At 42.3% G+C, this 24,117-nt stretch overlaps 3 protein-coding genes across 9 annotated transcripts; 2 read left to right on the top strand and 1 right to left on the bottom strand.

Moving 5' to 3' along the window:
* The first annotated feature begins 2,169 nt into the window (after positions 1-2,169).
* On the top strand, positions 2,170-8,083 carry scoca (short coiled-coil protein a). 5 transcript variants are annotated; one of them, XM_058078953.1, is made up of 5 exons: positions 2,170-2,365; positions 4,557-4,628; positions 4,710-4,790; positions 4,888-5,031; positions 7,312-8,083. In XM_058078953.1, the coding sequence occupies exons 1-4, from the start codon at positions 2,299-2,301 to the stop codon at positions 5,028-5,030; spliced, it is 363 nt and encodes a 120-aa protein (XP_057934936.1). In that variant the 5' UTR covers positions 2,170-2,298; the 3' UTR covers position 5,031; positions 7,312-8,083. The 5 variants fall into 5 exon arrangements, with proteins under 5 accessions (XP_057934936.1, XP_057934935.1, XP_057934937.1 ...); XM_058078952.1 differs by having other exon boundaries at positions 2,178-2,365; positions 7,404-8,083; XM_058078954.1 differs by lacking the exon at positions 2,170-2,365 and adding an exon at positions 3,155-3,321 and having other exon boundaries at positions 7,404-8,083.
* A 1,444-nt stretch (positions 8,084-9,527) lies between these two features.
* clgn (calmegin) lies at positions 9,528-16,091 on the bottom strand. Of its 2 annotated transcripts, XR_009130901.1 has the most exons (16): positions 15,885-16,091; positions 14,680-14,916; positions 14,516-14,589; positions 13,765-13,823; positions 13,484-13,625; positions 12,781-12,862; positions 12,495-12,687; positions 12,027-12,216; positions 11,824-11,937; positions 11,581-11,737; positions 11,230-11,445; positions 11,045-11,161; positions 10,803-10,971; positions 10,570-10,733; positions 10,273-10,461; positions 9,528-10,168 (listed from the first exon to the last, which is right to left on the bottom strand). XR_009130901.1 is itself a non-coding variant. In XM_058078951.1 (15 exons), the coding sequence occupies exons 2-15, from the start codon at positions 14,914-14,916 to the stop codon at positions 10,393-10,395; spliced, it is 1,983 nt and encodes a 660-aa protein (XP_057934934.1). In that variant the 5' UTR covers positions 15,885-16,091; the 3' UTR covers positions 9,528-10,392. The 2 variants fall into 2 exon arrangements, 1 of the variants encoding a protein (XP_057934934.1); XM_058078951.1 differs by having other exon boundaries at positions 9,528-10,461.
* An 842-nt stretch (positions 16,092-16,933) lies between these two features.
* exosc9 (exosome component 9) lies at positions 16,934-22,611 on the top strand. Of its 2 annotated transcripts, XM_058091620.1 has the most exons (12): positions 16,937-17,124; positions 17,255-17,349; positions 17,591-17,710; positions 17,917-18,019; positions 18,090-18,227; positions 18,894-18,976; positions 19,067-19,199; positions 19,648-19,736; positions 19,823-19,969; positions 20,318-20,505; positions 20,574-20,652; positions 21,991-22,611. In XM_058091620.1, the coding sequence occupies exons 1-12, from the start codon at positions 17,059-17,061 to the stop codon at positions 22,067-22,069; spliced, it is 1,320 nt and encodes a 439-aa protein (XP_057947603.1). In that variant the 5' UTR covers positions 16,937-17,058; the 3' UTR covers positions 22,070-22,611. The 2 variants fall into 2 exon arrangements, with proteins under 2 accessions (XP_057947604.1, XP_057947603.1); XM_058091621.1 differs by lacking the exons at positions 20,574-20,652; positions 21,991-22,611 and having other exon boundaries at positions 16,934-17,124; positions 19,823-20,035; positions 20,295-20,322.
* Positions 22,612-24,117: the final 1,506 nt, after the last annotated feature.

Genomic DNA, 24,117 nt, shown 5'->3' with positions numbered 1-24,117 from the left:
GACATGTCATACATTGCAGGTGCATTCAACCTGTAGGCTGCAGTAGAGCGACACATGAAAAATAACAATTTGCAGACAATAATAAAAATGTTATTAAAAGCAGTGCTCATATTTGACTGCACCATGAAGGTGACAGTGACAAAAATCATCTCATTACAAACTCTTTACATTGTATGTTTTTTAGTACAAGTGAAATAATGTTTCTCATGAAAGTTGGAGGTGTCAAAGTAGAGACATGCCTTTTATGGCGTAAAAAAAACTTCCATGTTACAGAATACTGTAAAAACACAATTTGTGTTCTCCTGAATTGCATAACATACTGTAACTATCATACGTGTACTTAATGTACACAAACAAAACAGGATGCGCACTGATACTGGCTTTCTGTATGTGCAGTGCCAATTGTATTCTTCTCTCTGATTGGTCAGATTATCAATAGATGGGAAACTTGGGCCAATCAGAATAAAGAATAAAGAAAGGGATTTAGCTCCTTTTGGTTGAAATCTGAAATGGAAATAGCGCCTTTTGGTTGAAAGCATAAATTTCATATCACTTTTTTTCATATTTTTAAAAATGATTTCAAGACCAAAATATGTGATTTGGATGCACATGACAGAGGTCTATTAAACTCATGAAAAACATGCAACTTAGTGAAAATTGGATTTAGCGCCTTTTGGTTGCAAGCTCTTCATATAGACAAACAACCATTCACACTCACATTCATACCTATGCACAATTTGGAGTGGCCAATTAACCTAGCATGTTTTTGGAATGTGGGAGGAAACCGGAGTACCCGGAGAAAAGCCACGCATGCACGGGGAGAACATGCAAACTCCACACAGAGATGGCCGAGGGTGGAATTGAACTCGAGTCTCCTATACTCCTATGTGGTCTCCTCATAAATTTGACTTGGCAATTTATTTTTACAATGTATGGGGATAATTTTGCAAATAGTTTTACATTGTTTTACATTGGTGTATTTACATATTGTTAATTTGTTGACAAATAAGTTAATTGTAATAAATATAAATCACACAATATTATAAATATATATAGAGAGCTGTGATTGGTCAGCTTTTTTAGTACATCAGTCAAGGATTTGTGGTTGAATGCAGCCTATTATTAGTCATTTAAGCAAATTCGAGGTATTTTTATCAAAATGAAGCATTTTCAGGAATAAAATAGAAACATAAGGCATTCAGATGACACATTAGAAGATGTTGTGATGATATGTAGTATTCTACACTGGTCACTAGATGTCAGTGATGTTACTGTAATGTTGGGTGAGACAACAAACACCAGACTTGATTGGGCAACAACCAGCTTTTATTGCAGCTTTCAATGATTTCACAACGGGCACAATAATACCCAAGGCGAGCAACTGTTGCAGCCCTAACCCATGGCAAGCTAAAACTCAACTTTGAAACCCTAATGTCACTTCCTGTCCATCACCCACCAAGCGCCCGAGCAACGGAACATATGTATTCACAGCAACACACATGAGCAGGAGTCATATTTATGTCATGTGTATTATGTCTAGTGTATTGGAAAACAGGTTGAAAGGTGATATAGGGGTGTTATTTCATGACTGGGGGCTCTAATAATGTTAAAAAAACATATTTAGAAGGTTTTCTATGCTGGAACCACAAAAATATTCCATTAATAAATTACGGCCCAGTTTGAAACAAATTCACCGTGATAAATGAGGGATTCTGTACTTCATTGGTGGTAGTCGTTCCTCACTATATTGCTGTTTTTCAGGAATGTGTCTGTAAATTATCTAAGTTTTGTGGTTGTCTATGGCTTATTATGAATATGAATATGAATACAATTATATGAAAATACAAGTCATATGTAGTATTATGGTCACTAGGTGTCAGTAATGTTCCAAGTGCTCCCATTCCGTGTGGAAGTGGTACGTTTTTGGCTTCTTACTTTGTCCTTTTGAAACACTATGTTAAGAAGGAATAAACCGGACGCTGAAATACAGTCATCGTCATTTCCATAAGTCCCCCAAAACAGTAATGGATTTGGGACAGCGCTAGAGTCAAGGGTGGTGCTAAAACTTTTTCCCAGGCACACTTGCTGCCATGGCGATTCATTTCCAGGACGACGCTGTAACTGGAGTCACCATTCAGGTCGGGCAGGTAGCCGTGACGCTGTAAAGCACGTGAGAGGCAGGCTCGGCTTTCACGAGGACCGAAGATAATCAAGTTAAGAAAACTCTCAGATGTTTGCTTTTCTGAGCCAAAAATAAGAAAGGACGCCAAACTGAGGGAGGAAAAGGAACGCAAGGCCATGCAGGCTGATACCACGGTAGAGGAAGATGAGACGTTCACTGACATATCACTGGCAGACGACACAGGTAAAGCCCTTATTTCAGGTGATCATAACACCCCTGCTAGATCCCCATGTTTTCATCTTCTGTGACATTCATGAGGAATGTTAGCATATGTGACACAGTTAAGAAAATGTGGGCTTGTAAAGGCAGAATGGAGGTTGGACTATGGACTTGGATGACTTCCTTCGGGTTTGGGTTTGGAGTCTTATTGAAGCAGTTTACACGGAGAAGAAGCAAACATTATATCAGCATTCACTCTGTACACAAACTCACAATTGCTGTACTTTTTGGTTTCTCCGTCTGAATACTTTGTATTAATACTTGGATTTTTTCAATAGCTGTTGTGCTAACATGCCAACGTATCTGTGTTTTTTTTTGTATAATGCTGATTGGGAGACTCTCGGGGTGAGCGGAACGATCCAAATACCAATAGTATCCATACCAAGGCTGATATTAGTGTGACCGAGCCGGTGAGGGAACAGGGTCCGGAGATGCAGGCACGTTTAACCCATTCGTCTCGCGACTCGCTCTACTAACTTGCCATTGACACGCACACAACACTTCCGGCCTTCAAAATAACAGCACATTTTGTGGGGGTACAAACTAGGTTTTGTTTTTCTTTAAAAATAGCAGTATCGTATTGATACTAGAGTGATGAGGTTGATATTAACAGTTCTCCTCCATGTTTATTGCCCCCAATATATGCCCCTTTTTGTCTTATAATGTTATATAATGTTTATATATTTCTAATTGTTGACATAATAAAACATTCATAGTGCTGTGAGTATTTTTGCAAAATAAACTGCTGAAGCAGGAGCTTTGTGGGTGGATACTGGCGCCCCCTTTTGTTCGCCACAGGACTTACACTCTGAGGTCAATTACAGGAATCCTCATCACATTCTTCTGTCGTCATCGGCTCTCAGCCACTGTGTGTTTACAACAGCACTCCGTGTTTCGGAGAGTACGCCGTCTTGATTTGGGTGAGTGTGAACTCGCTGCGATCGCTTTTATTTTTAATCCGCCGCCATTTCAGTAGCGTCACAAGCTAACAGCCGTTTGCCTGTCACGCTACGGCTGCTTCGTGCGTAAGCTAGCTCGTCAAGTTAGCAGCGTCCCTGGTCGTCGCAAAGCACTCGAGATGGCTAGTTGTTTAAACAGTATATTTACAAGACAGCGGTGAGAAAGGTAACAAATGGGCTATATTTAGTTAGTTGAGCCATGCACGTTCGTTTAATGGAATTAGTTGGCGTCGCATTGGCAATAGTTCGCCCATCAGCTAGTTAGCTAGCGATGCTAATGTGCAGGCGTCCATTATCGGACACGCCCCGTTGATGTTGTATTTTTGTATTTTACAACATCTGTTGTTTTTGCTCGTGTAGACCGTGTGTGTGGCTATATATATATATATATATATATATATATATATATATATATATATATATATATATATATATATATATATATATATATATACACACACACACACACCGGCCTACCTTGACCAATTAGGAGGGCGCGACTAATCGATATTGAGCATTTCGATAGATAGTATCAGTATCGACACTGTGAAGTGAAAATTGTCCAACTATCTTCTGTTTCTCTGAGGGCCATTTTTCTGAAATAAGGGAGACCCAGCGTGCAATTAATTTGCTATGATGCTAGATTCACCTCTTTGGTTAGTGCCATAATGTTATGCTTTTAAACCTTGAAAATATTGAATTACGGTTTCATTTTTTTTTGCAGCAGTAGTACCACACAGGCGGAATTAGAACAGACATATTGTACGTCTGTGTTATTGTAGCGTCAAGGGGAGGTGCTTGTACCCAGCATGCCTTGCGGGCACTCTGTAAAGAAGTTGTTTCTACTGTACAGAATTATAACTCCAGGCTACAAGCAACATGTATTATGTCTTTGAGAGGGAAACCAGATAGCGCCAAATCTGATCAAATATTTCCAAAAAGGCAGCACGGAAACATTCTGTGGTGGTCCAAATGTAATAAATGTATGGAGAAATCCCAGTTAATGTGTTTTGCACGCTAAATATCTTGACGGTCAGTCAGTTCCCTGCATATTTGTGGATTTGATCTCACAAAATATGAGTATATAAGTATAATACTGTCTTGAATTGTTTTGATCCTGATCTTAAAATAGGACGTGAACAAGCATCTCTGACGTTGTCGTCTTGGATTAACATGCTTGGAACATTCCTCCACAGTGGACAGCAGACCTGCAGCCCTGTATACTAAGCCGGAGAACGAGCTCTTCATCATGAACTGTGATATAGATGGTAAACCTGCTCAGGAGTTAACGTTGTGTATATGATGGTGTCATTGTGTCGCATGGAGGTCATTGTATGCGTTTGTTCTAGGGGACATGGAAAACCAGGTGGAGATGGAGGAGAAGACACGGCTCATAAATCAGGTGTTGGAACTCCAGCATACTCTGGAAGGTAATCCGTGCTAACTCACAACTAACACACACACACACACAACACACACTGTACTGTGGTCTGTACTGTGGTTGAGACACTTGACTGTCTGCTGCAGACCTGTCAGCGCGGGTGGATGCAGTGAAGGAGGAGAACTTGAAGCTAAAGTCGGAGAACCAGGTTCTCGGGCAGTATATTGAGAACCTTATGTCTGCGTCCAGTGTCTTTCAGACCACCGACACCAAGAGCAAACGGAAGTGAGGTGAGCTCAGGATAAATGCTGGACATGGGGCCAAACATCCAATTACAATTTCTGAAGTGTGAATGATGTCTGCAATTAGAAACCTTAGCTTTTGCATTCATATTGTTCACTCACTCTCCACACCAATCATTTAACTACACCCAGGCCACATTTCCACAGCAGGTACCCAAATCCTATGTAGTGGTCGTCTCGTGTTCATCAAATCTGGATCTATTGGACATTACAAAACACATTTTTACTAACCATGCTTAAGGCTTACAAATGCAAATACTAGGCATGGCCAGATACTACTTCTTCATGGCCAGTACCGATACTGCAAAGTTAGATATCGGCCAATGTCAATACAATTTTTATTTCTTGTTATTCTAATTGATTTGTAATCCGGTTACTTTCCGGGATCATTCGTGAATGCCCAACATTAAATGTCTATTTTTGTCACTCTGCTCACTCCTCACCGACATTCAGCAACAGGCTGGATAAATTTATTAATCCGAACAAATTACTATCAGAAAGTCAGTATGTATACAGAGCTAATATTTCTACCTCCATGACACTGATCAAAATTAGGGAGGAAATCACTATTGCTATAGATCAGAGGAAGTGTGCAGCCGCAGTATTCATGGAAAAGCCTTTGATACAATCGATCATGACATCCTAATAACGAAAATCATTAGAAAGGTCAGAGATGGTCATATTAAAACAAAGGTTTGATGATAATAGATTGTCCTTGAACATAAGTAAAACTAAAATCATGCTGTTTGGTAACAGCAGAAAGGACACGTACCAGCAAATACAAATAGACGGTGTGGACATTGAAAGGGTGAACGAAAATACATTTCTGGGGATCACAATAGATGAAAATATGAGCTGGAAACCTCATATTACAAATATACAACATAAGGGGGGGCAGGAATATTTCAGTATTGAACAAAGCAAAATTTGTTCTCAATCAGAAATCACTCCACACTCTTTATTGCTCTCTGGTTCTACCATATCTTACTTATTGTGTGGAAATATGGGCTAATAATAATAATAATATGTAGTACTCTGAAAAAGAGGAAAGGAGATTTAATATTTTGCAACATTTGAAAATGCATGTTTTAGCCGCATAGTTAAATGCTGACATATCTTGGTACAAGCATCTAGATAGGCATGTTCTCAATCAGAAATCACTCCACATTCTTTATTGTGCTCTGGTTCTACCATATCTTACTTATTGTGTGGAAATATGGGCTAATAACGATAAAAGCAATCTTCACTGGCTAAATGTACTGCAAAAAAGGTCAGTAAGGATAATTCATAATGCCGCCTACAGAGAACATACTAACTCCTTATTTCTAAAATCACAAATACTAAAACTTGCTGATATAGTTCATCTTCAAACAGCTAAAATAATGCATAAGGCTAAAAATAACCAATTAGCTAAAAATGTCATCCAATACTTCTCTACAAGAGAGAAATATGATCTCAGGGAAGAACTACATTTGAAACACTTATATGCTAGGACTACGTTATGCTAGCCATAGCATTTCAGTATGTGGAATCAAACTATGGAATGGATTGAGTAAGGAAATCAAACAATGCACAACGATGAGCCAATTCAAGAAACAATACAAGCAGTTGATGTTTGCTAAATCCAAGGATGAAGAGTCTTGAACCAGTCATGATATATATAGTATATATCATTATATTGACACTTACTATGGTACCCATTATGTCATTGTATGGTCATATCACTTCGTACTTCGGTACGTGGCAGAAATAAATAACAAAAACAATAATGAACAAAAAAAACATTAAATTACATCAGAAAGGCAGGAAGTGAAGAACAAATGTAATAGTTCAGTACCAGATGGAGGGGTAGGATTTACTAAGCTTTGCTTCTTCCTACTCCTTTTGGACATGTGGAACTGTGAACTGATTATGTGATGCACTCAATTGTAATCTGATGCATGTTCAAATGAAATAAATCCATTACCATTACATTATTGTCTGATTTTGGATCCAGCATTTCCAATAAAGGTCTTGTTTGGAAATGAATGTCAATCACGTAGCTGAATGTCTCAAGAGGTGCGGTGGAATGCATTTTGGACCGTTACAGGATATATAGGACAGGAATATACCTGGAAATTTGGAGCAGGCACCTGTTGGCTCCAACATGAACTATTTACCAAGACTGCAGTGAATGTCCACATTTTGGCCAGTCAGCATTCACGTCTACAAATTTACAGACCAAGACTTTCCATTTTATTCGTGTGACTCATTGATGCTTTTTCTCAGGCCTTCTTTTGCCAGAAATTGCATCAGTCGCCGCAAGTTGACGCCTGCAGGCGAACCTTCTTTTTCACCAACTTCTTTTTTTGTTGTTGAAGGACTTCCTGTGTCAGTCTCCAACAAGCAGAAGGCTGCTGAAGCAAAGAAGAATCCAGAATGAATACTATTGTATCTCTAACAAATACTATTGTGACCATGACGCTTCTTTTCAATGCCTTTGTTTTTAATGTGTTGTCCTAAGTGGAAGTCATCATGGCCACGTGTTGCATGATCGTTGTCATCTTTTCTACTCCCAGCTCAACATTGTTTGTGGAAAATGTATTCCAGTGGCATGTGCACCTTATCACATCATTTGGGAGTTCAGCTTATCAGGCATCAACCAGTTTTTGACAAGGGTAAATACTAAAAAAAATAGTTTAGCTCTATGATTGGTGTGTAAACGATGGGGTTGGCCAGGAAGTAAAGATGCTTCCACTGTAAGAGCGCCAAAACAAAAGCATCAAAGTGGTTTAGAGTGCTATTGATCTGCTGTGGCAGACCAAGACCAAGCTGTAACTGTCTGAGGCAGCAATTAAAGAGTGTCCATTAAAAACCGTAACACTGCAAAATTGTACTTGTTGCCAAAATGTTACTTTTTGGCAAGTTTTACCTCATGTGTTAACAATGGGTGAAAAGGGACAGATTGTTACAAGTTATTTATTTTGATATTTTTAAGTTGTATTCTATGAGTAGATACCCAGCACTGTTCCTTTTGTTTTTAATAAAAGCTCAAGCTCAACCTCACTCCTTAATTCTTGTGTAAATACTCATATGCCATGATGATAAACACGATTACAGCTTTCATATTATTCAACTATACATTTCTACCACCTCCATTATCTACTCCACCCTCACCAACTGCTTAGCTGATATCAAAACTTGGATGGAACTAAATGTTCTCAAACTTAATAGTGACAAAACAGATATTATCATCATCGGTCCCAAAAACACCACAGCGCCCACCCATAATTTCCATCTTCAATTTGACAGCGCCACCCTCACTCCATCCCCGCTCATCCGCAACCTTGGTATCCTCCTGGACCCCACCCTTTCATTTGAACACCACATCAGTTAACCCGGACTGCATTCTTCCATCTTAAGAACATAGCCCGACTCCGTCCATCACTTCCATTCTCTGCCGCTGAATCTCTAATCCATGCATTCATCACCTCCAGAATCGACTACTGCAACAGCATTCTCTACGGTACACCTTCCAAAACCCTCAACAAACTACAATATATTCACAACCTCCTCACCTCCACCCGCTCCCGTCAACACATTACCCCTGTCCTCCAAAACCTCCACTGGCTTCCCGTCCCCCAACGCATTCACTTCAAAATTCTTCTCATCACCTACAAAGCCCTCCACGATCTGACCCCCCCATATCTCACAGGCCTCCTCCATCCACACAATCCCCCGCGTCCACTTCGCTCCTCAGACTCCAACCTCCTGGCACTCCCCTGTAAGACCAAGCTCCGAACCTGGGGAGACAGAGCCTTCTCCATCGCTGCCCCCACCCTCTGGAACTCTTTGCCCCACTCACTCCGTGCTTGCCCTGACCTTCCCACCTTCAAAAAACAACTCAAAACCCACCTCTCTAATAAAATCTGTTTTTAATGTCTAACTTTTTATATCTGACTGCTGTGCCCCGCCCCTCCCCGCTTTTTTAACTGTGTACTAACCAGTGAATGTTGTATTTTGGTGTGTCTTTTATTCTGTTTACTTGCTCTATTCAACTTCATTCTTTTGTAAAGTGTCTTTGAGTATCTTGAAAAGCGCTATACAAATAAAATGTATTATTATATTAAATACTTTTATTTTCAAAAGCAATGCAAATAAGCAAATAAATGTCAACAAGGATGACGTGTGCCAGAAGAACAACTGGAAAAGAGAGACGATGGAAAGAAATGAAACGATGGTCTGGGTCCACAGTGGGACCACAACCTGGTTGCAGTAAATGTCCGAAAACACATCCTGTTCAAACTGCCAAGGCATTCAGTTGTGCTAAAATCTCTCGCTCACACACACACACACACACACACACACACACACACACACACACACACACACACACACACACACTACATGCTTATCGCCCTCCAGCTTCACCATCACGTTTCTACTGCATGTCTACCAGCACAATTCGGCGTGTTGTGTTGCTAGGAATGTACACAAGAACAAAGTTTGGGTTCATCAGTGGATATTTTACAAGTTGTCTTGTGTGGCCCTTAAGTGCTTCAAATACACCGTCAGAACATTTCTACTACGATTCCCAAACCAATGTGCCACAGCATTTTACTCACTTGCCAAAAATGTTTTACTTACCACAAATAATCATCTAGCGACTCCAGTGAAAGGCAGAACAGTTAAATGTTCCTCCACTAGATAGCAGTAGGTACGTATCATGAACCAGTTCAGAATGTCACGGCATGCCTTTTGTCATAAAAAAAAGATGTGCCTTAACTCAATAAAGGTTAGGAACCACTGGTGTAAATGATTACACATAAAAACACTAACGTGTAAATAAATAACCTTTGCAAACCAAAACTTAAGCAATGTGCACACGATGCGTAGACATGGCGTCATCTCCATCTGGCCTCTTCCAAAGAGTAAAAACCCACCAAGGAAGTTAACTTAAGTCACAACATGTCTTTAGACGTGTTCTTGAAAGCAAAAGCTGACAGTCCGGATGCTGTTCACGGCCTTCGCTCCAGAGGACACAGACGGAGGGAGCCGTGATTTGATGGCGAAAAGGAGCAGAGACGTCATACAAGTGTTGGAAACAATGAAGAGAAGACAAAAACAAAATCCTCTGGCGATGCATCTGAAAGGCAAGCGTGCAGAAAGCAGAGGAGGCTGCAGAGCGGTACTGTCGCTGGAGGATGAGGGAGACATGGGCGGGGCCAGTCGTGGTGACTGCAGGCTTACCGGGCGATTGGAGGAAATGCAACTTTTCTTCTGCTCGGCTCACTCAAGAAGAGCAGAGAAGGCGCCCTTCCAACACATCCCTGTCAGCGGAGATGGGAGACGGCGGCTACGGACGTGGCCTCAGTCTTTCCGTACTCTCCTCTTTCTCACCGCTTGTTTGTTCTCCACAGCGTCGCCGCCTCCTTCCACCTGGAATGAACACCGTCGGTTACCATCGTGAGCAATGGAAGATAATGACGTGATTCCAAGCATGACGTTCTACAAGAAGACACGTCTTATCTCAACAACTCATTTTACCTGCTCTTCTAATGTTCTCCCAGCTTTGCTTTCCTCCTCCTCCTCTTCTTCTTCTTCTTCTTCTTGCTCCTCTTCTTCCTCACCATCAACATTCTCATCATCCATATCTGGATGGTCCCCTCTTAAAAGGCTTGCATCGACGTCCTCCTCGGCTTCTTCCATAGCTATTAAATCAGACCGTTGATGTCACTGACGGGCGATACTCTCAGAGGTTGTGTTTCTTCTATCCTCACCTGCAGCTGCTTCATCTTCTGCAGGCTCGCTATCTTTGTCTTCCTTGTCTGCTGCCACAGCCTCTTCCTCCTCTTCCTCCACCGCCTCCACTTCCTCCTCATCCTCCTCCTCTTCGTCTACGACAGCTTGGGGCACATCCACTTTCTTGTACACGTAGTCATCTGGTTTCTGGAACAAACAGGAAGGCTGGTTGGGATGGTCAAGCTGGGCGGAGACCGAAAGACAAAGAGCTTGAAGGTACCTTTGGCCAGCAGAAGAGCACAACAAGTCCTACAGGCAGACCGACTGTCAGGATGTAGACCACCCAAAGCCACGGACGCTCCTCGGCTGCTATCATCAGCTGAGCAAAAACTCCAGGCTGATGGGAAGACAAGTGGAACAACGTTAATGGCTCCAGTGTGGAAATAAGCGAGCTTCAAAGCGTACCTCGTTGGCACTGGCCACAAGTTTCTTCAGGCCCCAGCTGTCAGAGGCCCAGCGGTCGGCCACTTCCTTGTGAGAGGTGATAATGAAATTGTCGAAGTAGATATCTGAAGTCATGGACCACAACTCTAAGCCCACGGCTTTGAATGGCGTCATTCTGAACGGCTGCAGGTCCTCAAAGTATTCAGGGTTGTCAATTTTCCGAGGCTTCCAGACCCCCTGTGGAGAAAAGGGCATGAAAACTCATGTTGCGGGAACGGAGACAGCAGCTCCAGAAACCCCAGTGTGTGCATTACCGCTGCTGTGAAAGGCGAGGTGAAGAAGCGTAGTAGACGAGTAGACGGTTATGGTTACCTGATAGTTGGGGTTATCCACCAGTGGGGCTTTCCACTTGCCCTGGTACTGAGGGTTATTAATCATGGGGCGCTTCCATGGCCCACAGCCTGGCGCGCCCTCACAGGCTGGGTTGGGGATCTGTGGAGCCTCCCATTCTCCATCCATCTCAACGTCCCTGCACATACAAAGTATCAGTCAGCCGAGATGGTTCATCTGAAAAAATGTTAAGACCGGTTGGAAATGTGGTCACGGTTTATTTACCAGTCTTCTGGTTTCTCAGAATCCGGCTCAGGGATAAATTCCGGTTCCTCCTCCAGCCAGCTCTCGGGCCGCACTGCATCTGGGTCTTCAATCTTTGCAGGCGCATCCTCATCCCTGACACAAGAGCTTTTCATTACACATCTGCAGTAGGCTGCCAACATTTCAGAGGAAGTTCTGGCAGTGTGGAGGTCGCTTGCAATTACCAGTCATCGGGCTTGACGGCCTCAGGGTCAGGGATCTTGGCCCTCTCGTCCCAGTCCTCCGGCTTGGAGTCATTGGGATCGTCAATCTCTTTGGGTGGGTTGACTGGCGGGACCACGTCATGCAACAGGCTGCCACGATTCACGCTGGATTGGTCAATGAATATCTCATAGCTGTTGTCTGGTTTGAGGACTACCAACAGTGGGAACACACGTGTGATGCATTACTCACATATTCTTAGGCTCCATTTTGGGTTACTGGGGTGACAAACAGTATTGCACACATTTTTTACAACAAATTAAAAAAGTCAAAAATTAGACACAAAACGTTTTTACAAAAATTACCTCATAACACAAGAAAAAAATGTTGTTTTAGGAGCATAGAGATGATGTACAACAGGACATATATGTTATTTTGTTACAAAACAAACAATGGCACCACATTTGCACAACAGGACACTGCTTCCATACCCAAAGTGTAGAGGTGGGTCTTCCTATCTGTGTAGAACTTCTTCAGGTCCACATCAGCCCGCTTGGCGTGCTTTTCCTCAGAGTCTTTATTTAAGGGATTCCGATGATGGAAGATAAAGTGCAGCTTGTAGTCCTCACCACACTTGTCAGGTCCAAACATGATGGTGTAGGGTGTGCGATCATTGAATTGCTCCTGAAAGGCCATCAGAAACATCCTTGAAGCTCTAGATACTTGACCCGTCACAGCACACCGTTCATTATAGATAGAAATAACAAATGTACACACCAGATTGACATCCCTGGTGTCTGAAAGCAGTTTAATGTAGGCCCCACCACAGTCAATTCCATTCTGGAAATTAACTTCATATCTACAAAAGGATGGAAAGACACACAGCTTTTATTCTCCGTGCAATTTGCTGTGTGGGAATCATGGAATTTGTTCAAAAGCATAATGTCATTCCATTGTTTCCCACAGGAATCCCAAGATGTTTCCCACGCCCACTGTGGGACACGCTGCTCGTTGAGAAGAGCAAGTCGCCAAAAGTGACCAATAAGAACAAGTCATTAGGATTTCTCACCTTTTTCGGGGGAAAAAGTTCTAGAATGTCTAGTGTAGTGTGTTCCGGACACATTACCCAGCATACCTTGTGGTGTATGGCTCAGGATGTCATATTTGGCATTTATTTTGATCTGTAGCGCAAGAGGTAACAGTCGTCCATGTGTTAACTTTCTGTTGTTATTGCGGTGTGGCTATGAATAACAAGCACTTCCTTATTTAAGTCAAGGCAGACTCAAGCTCACCACAATAGCAACAAAATCACCAGGTTGGCAACACCGACCCCTCCTGCGACATGTTCTTGCTATCTGGCAAGATGAGTTACAATCCATTTAACTTGTAACAACAAGCTACCTCACAGACAGTCCCGTGATAGTATCTTTGTACATTCATCAAGTGGAAAGAAACAAGGTATGCCTGAGTGTGTACTCACTGTACAACTAGAGGTTCATCCTCAAAAATGAAGGGCTTGTCTAGCATAGCGGCAATGGCATGGTGCCTGGCCCGGGACTTGAGCACGAGGCCTTGGTCTCCTGGAACCTTGTTCTCCTTCAGCTGCTCCACCAACCACCTTCCTGCATGAACCCCACGAAGGAAGAAGAGTCATATTTTCAAGGCACAATAAAGATAGCAAAGCATAACAAAGATCCACAGATGCCTGCTACAGCTCAAATATACACACGCATCTTTGTGGACCGGAGCATCCAAACAAACCGTCATATTTGGCGATGTCATCATCAGCATCTCCTTTCACTGTTTTTGACAACTGCCATCTGAGGAGGAAAAACACCACAAATAACTCACACTTTGCCTGATTGCTTTTATCAAGAACAGTTTAAACCACAACATGACATACACATCGTAAAAACACAGAACGTTTCCAAAACCATGTCCATTGTCGAAATGCCACAGTCGAGGGGGAATGTTATTTTTTAGGAATTTATTCAAAGCAAACACTTTACATACACAAAGATCATCTTTAATTTAAATGATGTGGGAGAGCCCGTATGAAGACACACAGCTTTGGAAGCTTCTGAAAGGTCAACTGGCTCATCTGTCCAAGAATTCTAAGGCTGGCTTCAGCACGCACTCGCCTGCGGCATGTCAGCACTGCTGACATATAGTTGTTCCATAATTGTTTGATTTTAATTTGGATTTTCATGGAAAATCAGCTTAATTTGTGTTGTATTGCAAATGTGTGTTTAACTTACGCCACATGTTGTGGCTGCTATGTTATCATGACTGTACCTGTTACTACATGCTTGCAGCATGTATATAAACCATAAAACCTCTTTTGGAGGTCTTTGTAGGTGTGTCCCATTACACGCAGTCATGAGCTGTCTCTCCCTCTCTCTATTTTTCTATCTTTAGAACGCCCAGAAGAGAAAGACATGTATTCATGTCTCACAAAAGGATTGTGCAGTTTTCTTGTTAAGTTTCTGACTTTTCAGCATGACAAAATGACCTGTCAAGTGAGCCATCGTCAAACGTCTCTGCAAAGTGAACATCTCCAGTCGGCACAGGCGTCTTGTATGTTACCTACAAAGCCAAAAAAAGATCATTTCAAAATAACTTCCCTTCCCAGGCACAACATATTGCACTCTCGCTCAGGTGAAGTTCTTTACTCACTTCGAAGGAGACCTTGTCACTGGCTGTGCTTTTCTGCTCTGGTTCATCAAAATGTCTTGCATTCGCCTCCTCCTCATCTTCCTCCTCCTCCTCAGTGATGAGAGCCTCCATTTCCTCTTCGTCTAAGCCAATTTCTTCATCCTCATCAACATTGGCCTGCTCGTGAGCCATTGCTACAGCCACAGCCAGAGCAGAGAGGAGCAGCATCCGCCACATCCAGTGCCTGCCCAGCATCATCTAGATAGAGTCAACAATAGAGAAGTGTGTGAGTACAAATACAAGGCAATATGACATCACATGAGCTTATCAAACAACCTATGAGCTACCTCGCATGTCATTTCCTTGATGGACGGTCTTTGATCATGATGAATCCACCAGATAATGCAGGGCATTCAACTAGTGACCTGCCCTTTCCCTCTCTACCCATATATGCTATGGTCCCTCTCTACCCATATATGCTATGGTCCCTCTCTACCCATATATCCTATGGTCCCTCTCTACCCATATATGCTATGGTCCCTCTCTACCTATATATGCTATGGTCCCTCTCTACCCATATATGCTATGGTCACACATGTGTGGTCATTTAGCATATTTTTAACACTCGTGGCCATGATACTACTTTCAAACCTTCAAGTAGTCAATTAAAACGTGGAAATATTAAGAATAAATGAACATTTGGTTCAGCATTGACTGATTATTTCCTCGTATTTGGTGGCACGTCTTATTTCAACAGCAGTGCCATGGATGTACATCAGTGATCAGTGACTAGCTACAATCATTAACCTGCAGTAACCTGCGAGCACATCGATGGGTAACTCATTGCGGTGCCAAGAAAAGGTCATGGGACAGGTCTGATCTGAGTAAAAAAGGTCATGGGACAGGTCTGATCTGAGTAAAAAGGGTCATGGGACAGGTCTCTGGCGCCAACATGGCTGCGGCATAAACGGACTCTTGCTGCAGCACCTGCTCCTCTCGCTAATGCTAGCAGTCTGTCCAACCGCGCTACTCGCACTAACGGCGCTTTGCTTATAAACACAGAAGAGTTGGGTAGTAAGGGAACGATCATTGGCATGCTAATGGGACAGCAGAAACTGTGAAGCGCCACCACTGCCTTTTAAACAACATACAATAGAAGAGAAGGGCTAGCTTGCTGTTATCAGCCATCTCGAAGGAGAGATGGAGATGAATGAGCGCGCACAAACCTTGAGTCGAGTTGGCGCAGAGGAAAAATCTACTGGCACCAAACTGCTTCCCCGCAAAGGCAAAGACAGACAGCTCCCTTGTTTTTGTGCGTTTGTTTGTCCAAGCGTATAAAAAAGGCAACAGTGCTTATACACTTCGTACCAACACCACAGTCAACAGCTCTCAGATGACAGCTCGGCCCCAATGTGACGTTCAAAGGGTTCCAACCGGACAGCACCGCTTTAAAGACGCGCATGCGCATTAAGCGGTGATGGGCGACACTGCAAATTTTGTTATCTCCCTTTTTTAAATTAATTGAAACTTTGATTGATTGATAAGGAAAATGCTAACTCATTTGTGACAATTTTGTCAATCAAGACAATTTAGCAATATCAATTGTTATTACCTGTTATTAAAGTTTGAACAAAATAGTGCAAAAATGACTCAAGAGATGCAAAAACTAATCTCGTGCTATGACTCTATAGCCCTACTACCTCCAATGACATTAATAAAAAGAAAACAGTGTGAACAATGAAACAATATCAACATAGCAAAACATACAGATATTTGTGAAAATAAACATCGAATAAAACTGAAAAATATAAAGTTCATCGGGCGAGTATCGATTCGATACACGTACAGTTCTTACCTCGCTAACGATACAATCGATGTGTGTATCAACGCGCCCACCGATATCGGTCGGCATGGATGGTGCCTTCGCGTACTCCCGAAATGTCAGAATTCCCAGTCAAATTTTATAGTTAACACACATTTGAGTTTTACTTATTAACTTCAGTGACATGCAAATGATTAACGTGTATGTTTTTTCAGTCGTGGATCATATGTTTATGTTTTAGAGCGCATTTATTCGTCTTGTGGCAGAATTTCAAAAATGTCGTTTCATGTACGACTCATGACAAAACCAACAGGTATGGTAATAAACGGGAATTTGTGGACAACGAAGTTTTGTTTGTTTCTTTTGGCTTTTTCCTAGTCGCCACGGTGGATCTTTTTTGTTCAGCGTACTGATTTTGGCTTGCGCTCCTTTATATTCCGTAAAGCAAAGTCCGCCTTTGGTGTGACGTCTCATGCGTTTCCGGGTTAGAGTTCAAAAAATATCCATGGCGGTCGCATGCTTGTCTTAGGCATGTTGTAGGAGTTTGAACCCACAATATACGCCGAAAAGCCCGCAGAATGAAGGAGACACCTTTGTCGAATTGCGAACGGGATTTCTTGCTTAAAGCCATCGAAGAGAAAAAGGTTAACTTTTAGGGAAACATTTCATTAACATTATTTTGCTATACGTTTATTGTTGTTTACTATCTAACAATGTCTACATGGAGTATGCACGTGGCTTTAACGACCTGTTTTCCTACACGCTCTTTCGCAGCGCCTGGATGGACGGCAGACCTATGACTACAGAAAAATAAAGATCGTGTTTGGGACTGACTTTGGATGCTGCTTCGTGGAACTCGGGAAAACCAGGTGAGCTGCTCAGTGGACACGACAAGTACAAGAATGTTTTTTTCCTGGAAGAGATCCCTCCATTGGTAATATTTTGTCTTTTAATTAAGTCAATTCACATTCCTCACTTTGTTTCAAGAATGATTATATTGAATTTTAACTGTATTCCTGTACATGCTGCTCATTCAGTGGTCTTTCATTCTAAACTTGTGGCATCAATATTTAATTTTGGAAATGGTTGTCAATGTGGTTCACGATACAGGGTCATGGCCCAGGTGTCCTGTGAGCTGGTGGCCCCCAAGGACAACCGGCCAAATGAGGGAATCATGTTCTTCAATATTGAGCTGTCACCGATGGCTTCACCAGCATTTGAACAGAGCAGGTGAGTGTTTCTTCTACCCTTATTATATTATTTATTATTATTATTGTTGTTTACTCTTGAAGTGCAAGTGTACCTTCTATACAGTGCCAAATTACATCATGAAGCACATAAGGAAACCTTTTCTATAGAGCAGACAAGTTATTTCAGTTGTACTAAAGTCATATACAAATATTAAGATGAATTAATAGTTTTTTTTTTCACCAAAGGCAGTCAGAGTTGTCTGTGAAGCTAAACCGACAACTGGAGCGATGTTTAAGGAACTCCAGGTGCATTGATACGGAGTCCTTGTGTGTGGTGTCTGGAGAAAAGGTACACACCAACATAATGCGGTCACAAGGTCTTTTCCATGACAGTCACGGTGCTACATTTGTTTGATCAGGTGTGGCAAATTCGGGTGGACGTTCACATGCTGAATCACGATGGGAACCTGATGGATGCTGCCAGCATAGCTGCCATCGCCGCACTCTGCCACTTTAGACGGCCTGACGTTGGCATCCAGGGGGATGAAATCACTGTGGTTCGTGAGCAAAAACACTAGAACACTTTTTCTTTCGTCTTTGCTGGTTAGACAATTAATGAAGACTAAAGAGAACACAACTCCTAACACCCGGAAGGGGCGTTGCAAAACGGGGGGGAGACGGGCTTATTGGGACGTCTTATTAATGGGAGTCTCACTAATGAGACCAGTACATTGCTTAGTTAACACTGTCCATTTTATAGTTCTCAAATGGTCTCATCCTGAATATATACGTAACAAAGACAAAAATGAATTTTTACTTAAACAAAATAATTGGTTGTATACAGTAATCCCTCGCTATAGTGTGGTTGTTCAGAAATTAATTAATGAAGAAATAGTTAATATTAGTCAGAACATACTGAAATACAAGTGGTATGTAGTATTCTGGTCCGACATGATAAAGTGGAAAAAAGGTCTCCTCCCATTCCGTGTGGAAGTGTTTTTTTGTTTTTTTTTTAACAAGTTCAGGAGGGAAAAAAACGAGACTAACTGGTTAGGCCATGTTGAGTCCCTGTAGCAAAAGAGTTTCACAATGTGTTGTAAACAATGCAACTATGGATTTTTGCAACACACAATAGTAATAAGTTATGTAAGTTTATGGGAGTGGGTCGTAACACACACACAACACGCCTATATGATGCAACTCATTATGTGTCTGCCCCTCAGTACAGTCCAGAAGAAAGAGATCCCATTCCTCTCAGCATCTACCACATGCCCATCTGTGTCAGCTTCTCCTTCTTCCAACAAGGGTAAGGCCACAGCTTCAACCCCCCAATCATGTGTTTGAAGAACAGGCCATGTTAATGTCTGCTTGCGGAACATTTGCTTTCTATCCACAGGACTTATCTGCTTGTAGATCCGTGTGAACGGGAGGAGCGCGTGATGGATGGCTTGCTGATGATTGCCATGAACAAACACAGAGAAATCTGCTCCATTCAGTCTAGTGGAGGCATCATGTTGCTCAAGGAGCAGGTTCGCAGATTCTATTATTGGCATTTTGCTCTCTGACATGGTATTTGTGCAATGTTTCCCCTACGATTGCTCTTCATTTTATTTTCCGTAGAACCCCAGATCTCAACACTTGTCACATGTCATCCAAGCATACCTAACCTTGTAAATAACTTTTTAAAATACATTTTATTCTAACAGAGTGCTGAAAAAAACATTTATATTTGATCAATTACCAACCAAGAATTGTGACCCCCATAGAGCACTCACAAATGAGTCTTGTCCCTTTTAAGGAAGTACTCCTACTCTCATTGATTCATATTCACCTACCTCCTATGATATTTGGTGTACCTCACATTGGGAACCTCGACTTGAGTCATTTATGAAAACTAAATAGCCGTAGGGAAAACACCTTGTTCAGAAAGTTGGAACATGAAAAAGGAAAGTGTTTTATTTTCCTGTGCTGTTGAAGGTCATGAGATGCAGTAAAATAGCCAGCGTCAAAGTGTCGGAAATCACAGAGCTCATCAGTAAGGCCCTGGAGAATGACAAAGCAGCCCGGTGAGTTCACCGTCACGTGTGGTTCAAGGGTGGAAGTCTGCCTGTTGGTCGGAGATGGCTAATAACTCCGTATGGATATTTTTCAGGAAAGCAGGCGGCAGGTGCGGTTTTGCCGAGTCGATGCCTCAAGAGCGCATCACCGCTTTGAAAAAGGATGAGACGACAGTGGAAATGACAGATGTGTCCCAAAGAGCTGAGGACATCATCCACAAAGCCGAGGCAACTCCTCAGACGTATCCTGCACTTGACTACACAAGCAAAATAATAGTTTTTATCAACAGTCATGAGCTTAGCAAGGTGTAAGTACACAATAAGAGACAATGCAACAATATCATATGATCATATGGCTTCAATGCAGTGCCACTATTCATGCCTATTACTCGTTCGTGCAATGCCCTCCCCCCCCCCCCTCCCCATATCACAATGTAACATTGTGAACAATAAACGCATATTTGTGACAATAACAAAGGAGAGATCTGAAAAATGTAGATTTTGTCACGCTAATATTGATGTGATATTTTGATGGGTCCACCAACCCGTCATTTTTAACCCGTGCAGGAACCTTAACTAAGCCATACTAGGAGTCAGCCGCTGGTGGTACCCGTCCCAGGTGTTGGTCAGGTAGGTCAGGGCTTGTCCAACAGCTGGGGGATAGAGGAAGACGAACAGGACACGGAAGAAGATGTCAATAGCGATGAAGAAGAAGATGATAAAGAAACAAAGATGGAGGATGGAGTGGAGCAAAACAAACACGAGCAAGGTGGAAAAGGTTAGTGGATTCATTTGTATCAACCTGTGAAAGCGTTGATACTCTGGTGTTTGCTCTGGTGTTTGCAGGAGATGTGGTTGAAATATCAGACAGTGAGGAGGAAGATGTTGTCATACTTGATCCAGAGACAGCAGACCCAAAGGATAAGTAAGGAACCGTATGAACCCTCTCAGATCTGATTTGGACTGTACAAACGGCTCACACCTAAAACTCGAACACCAACCACTGCTCGGACCCGGGAGACCATATCACATTTTATGACCCGCTGACAGGTTTCTCTATACAAGAGGACTATTGATAATGTCAGGTCTAGTCAGATGAAATAAACTACAGTCAAACCTTAGTCTATATTATATACACTCCTGATCACAATTTTAGGACCAGTTGAAAAATGGCAAGAAATTTCATTTGGCACAGTTGGATCTTAATGAGGTTCCAAGTGCAGCAAAGTCCTGTTGAAAAAGCCAGTCATTACCACGCAAACGAGGGCCTTCAGTCATGCAGCAGCTGCTGTTTTGACACCCCTGCACAACCTTAAAGCTCCATTGTTCCAGATACACCCCCTCCACTCAGGTGGGGCACTCTTGTCATTCCAGCCATCAGGAACGCCAAGGTTTCTTCCACCTTTGAATGTCCCATATTTACTGTTCTCATGCTAATTCCAAACAGTAATTTTTTTGGCGTTGAAGGAGAAGTGGCCTTTCCTTTTTTTTTTCTTCTTAAAAGCCTTCTCTTACAGACGCTGTGTGGTGGTCATTAGACTGCCCTCGGCACTAGAAACAGCCTACATTGGGGCCGAGGATGGTCCTGTGTCTTGGAGGACCGCCAATCGGATCCTCCGGCTCAGCGCCGGTGTCTACCACTTAACTTTTTTGTTCCATTACCCTCAGTGTATTTGACGAAGTTTCCATTGACTGTCCAAGGTTTTTTTTTTTACCATTGCCATCAAAAGACCATGAACGTGCGTATACCTGATGACATTGAATCCACTGATTTTGGCTTTTATGATTTTGGCTTTGAAATGCTGTGGTCTTTTGATCAGCTGATGAACAGCCTATTTCACTTTTAACGCTTGCTTTCTCAAAACCTTTTTGGTCTTACTCTCACTTCCTCTTTTTGCATTTTGACATCCTTAAGATCCAATAGTGCAAAATGTGAATTCTGCATGTTTTCAGCTGGTCTTGAAATTTTTATCAGGAGTGTAAGAACCAATTTAGAGTATGGTTCTGGTACCGAAGTGGTAGTGAACACACCAGATAAGCGTGTCTGCTTCCAGCATCTTAATAATACCAAGAAACCTCATACGAATTGATCCAGGACCCATTTTGCATTACCACGTTAAATTGCTTTAAAAACACAAATAAAAAGTAAATATTATATTTTCCTGCCATCACAATTGCAACATATGCACGATTACTAGAATGGAAAATGATAAGAGAAAGTATTTGAAGCAGATGAGGTGACAGTTCTTTTTCTCACTTGAAGGAGTACAAGTTCAAGTTCCCACCAGAAGGGGCCAGCAGCGTCAAAGAAAATGCGCCAAAAAATTAAAGGACACATTTAAACTCTTCATGACCCCAGTCCTGCTTCAACTTGACATTACTTCCTGTTTTATTTTTTCTTTGAATTGGTTTTTGGTTCCTCTAGTCTGACCCAAGCTGTCCTATCTAGTAGAGGTCTACACGGAGCGGCTGGCCCCACGGCTGGCCGGACTCCTCGGCTAACAGGGCGGGCTGAAGAAATCTCAAGAACATGGCCACGGCTATGGAAAACTAATATAAAAAAATATTGATAGCCTCATTTGTTTCTTGAAAGGTCACCTATATTGACCATAATCCTTCCTTATATCATCTTTTTCACACAATTTATACTATCTTGAGCCGAAAAGAGGTAATTTAATATTTGTGCTTGTTCGGCTGGACGGCTGGCCGCTCAAATCTCACCACGGCTGTGGACGGCTGTGGCTGTCGTGCCACGGAAAAGCACAACTGTGTAGACCTCTACTCTAGTATTTGAGCATAAACTCTCGTTCTTTGGGAAGGAGGGCAGGCTTGACATACAGTGCATCCGGAAAGTATTCACAGCGCTTCACTTTTTCCACATTTTGTCATGTTACAGCCTCATTCCAAACTGTATTAAATTAATCTCTTACCTCAAAATTCTACACAAAATACTCCATTATGACAATGTGAAAAAGTTTTTTTTTTACTTTTTTTGAATTTATTAAAAATAGAAAACTAAGAAATCACATTTACATAAGTATTCACAGCATTTGCCATGAAGCTCAAAATTGAGCTCAGGTGCATCTTTTTTCCACTGATCATCCTTGAGATCTTTCTACAGCTTAATTGGAGTCCACCTGCAGTAAATTCAGTTGATTGGACATGATTTGGAAAGGCACACACCTGTCTATATAAGGTCCCACAGTTGACTGTGCATGTCAGAGCACAAACACCAAGCATGAAGTCAAAAGAACTGTCTGTAGACCTGCGAGACAGGATTGTCTTGAGGCACAAATCTGGGGAAGGATACAGAAACATTTCTGCTGCTTTGAAGGTCCCAATGAGCACAGTGGCCTCCATTATTGGTAAATGGAAGACGTTTGGAACCACCAGGACTCTTCCTAGAGCTGGCCGGCCTTCTAAACTGAGCGATCGGGGAAGAAGGGCCTTAGTCAGGGAGGTGACCAAGGCCCCGATGGTCACTCTGTCAGAGCTCCAGCGTTCCTCTGTGGAGAGAGGAGAGCCTTCCAGAAGGACAACCATCTCTGCAGCAATCCACCAATCAGGCCTGTATGGTAGAGTGGCCAGACGAAAGCCACTCCTTAGTAAAAGGAACATGGCAGCCCGTCTGGAATTTGCCAAAAAGCACCCGAATGACTCTCAGACCATGAGAAACAAAATTCTCTGGTCTGATGAGACAAAGATTGAACTCTTTGGTGTGAATGCCAGGCGCCATGTTTGGAGGAAACCAGGCACTGCTCATCACCAGGCCAATACCATCCCTACAGTGAAGCATGGTGGTGGCAGCATCATGCTGTGGGGATGTTTTTCAGCAGCAGGAACTGGCAGACTAGTCAGGATAGAAGGAAAAATGAATGCAGCAATATATAGAGATATCCTGGATGAAAACCTGCTCCAGAGCGCTCTTGACCTCAGGCTGGGGCGAAGGTTCATTTTTCAGCAGGACAACGACCCGAAGCACACAGCCAAGATCTCAAAAGATTGGCTTCAGAACCACTCCGTGAATGTCCTGGAGTGGCCCAGCCAGAGTCCAGACTTGAATCCGATGGAACATCTCTGGAGAGATCTGAAAATGGCTGTGCACAGACGTCTCCCATCCAACCTGATGGAGCTTGAGACTTATTGCAAAGAAGAATGGGCAAAACTGCCTAAAGATAGGTGTGCTAAACTTGTGGGATCATATTCAAAAAGACTTGAGGCTGTAATTGCTGCCAAAGGTGGATCAACAAAGTATTAAGCAAAGGCTGTGAATACTTATGTAAATGTGATTTTTTTGTTTTCTATTTTTAATAAATTCAAAAAAAACCTTTTTCACATTGTCATAATGGAGTATTTTGTGTAGAATTTTGAGGTACGAGATTAATTTAAT

This window comes from Doryrhamphus excisus, chromosome 1 (assembly GCF_030265055.1).
Source record: "Doryrhamphus excisus isolate RoL2022-K1 chromosome 1, RoL_Dexc_1.0, whole genome shotgun sequence".
Taxonomy (NCBI): Eukaryota; Metazoa; Chordata; class Actinopteri; order Syngnathiformes; family Syngnathidae; genus Doryrhamphus; species Doryrhamphus excisus.
This window is presented reverse-complemented; position numbering and strand designations above follow the sequence as displayed.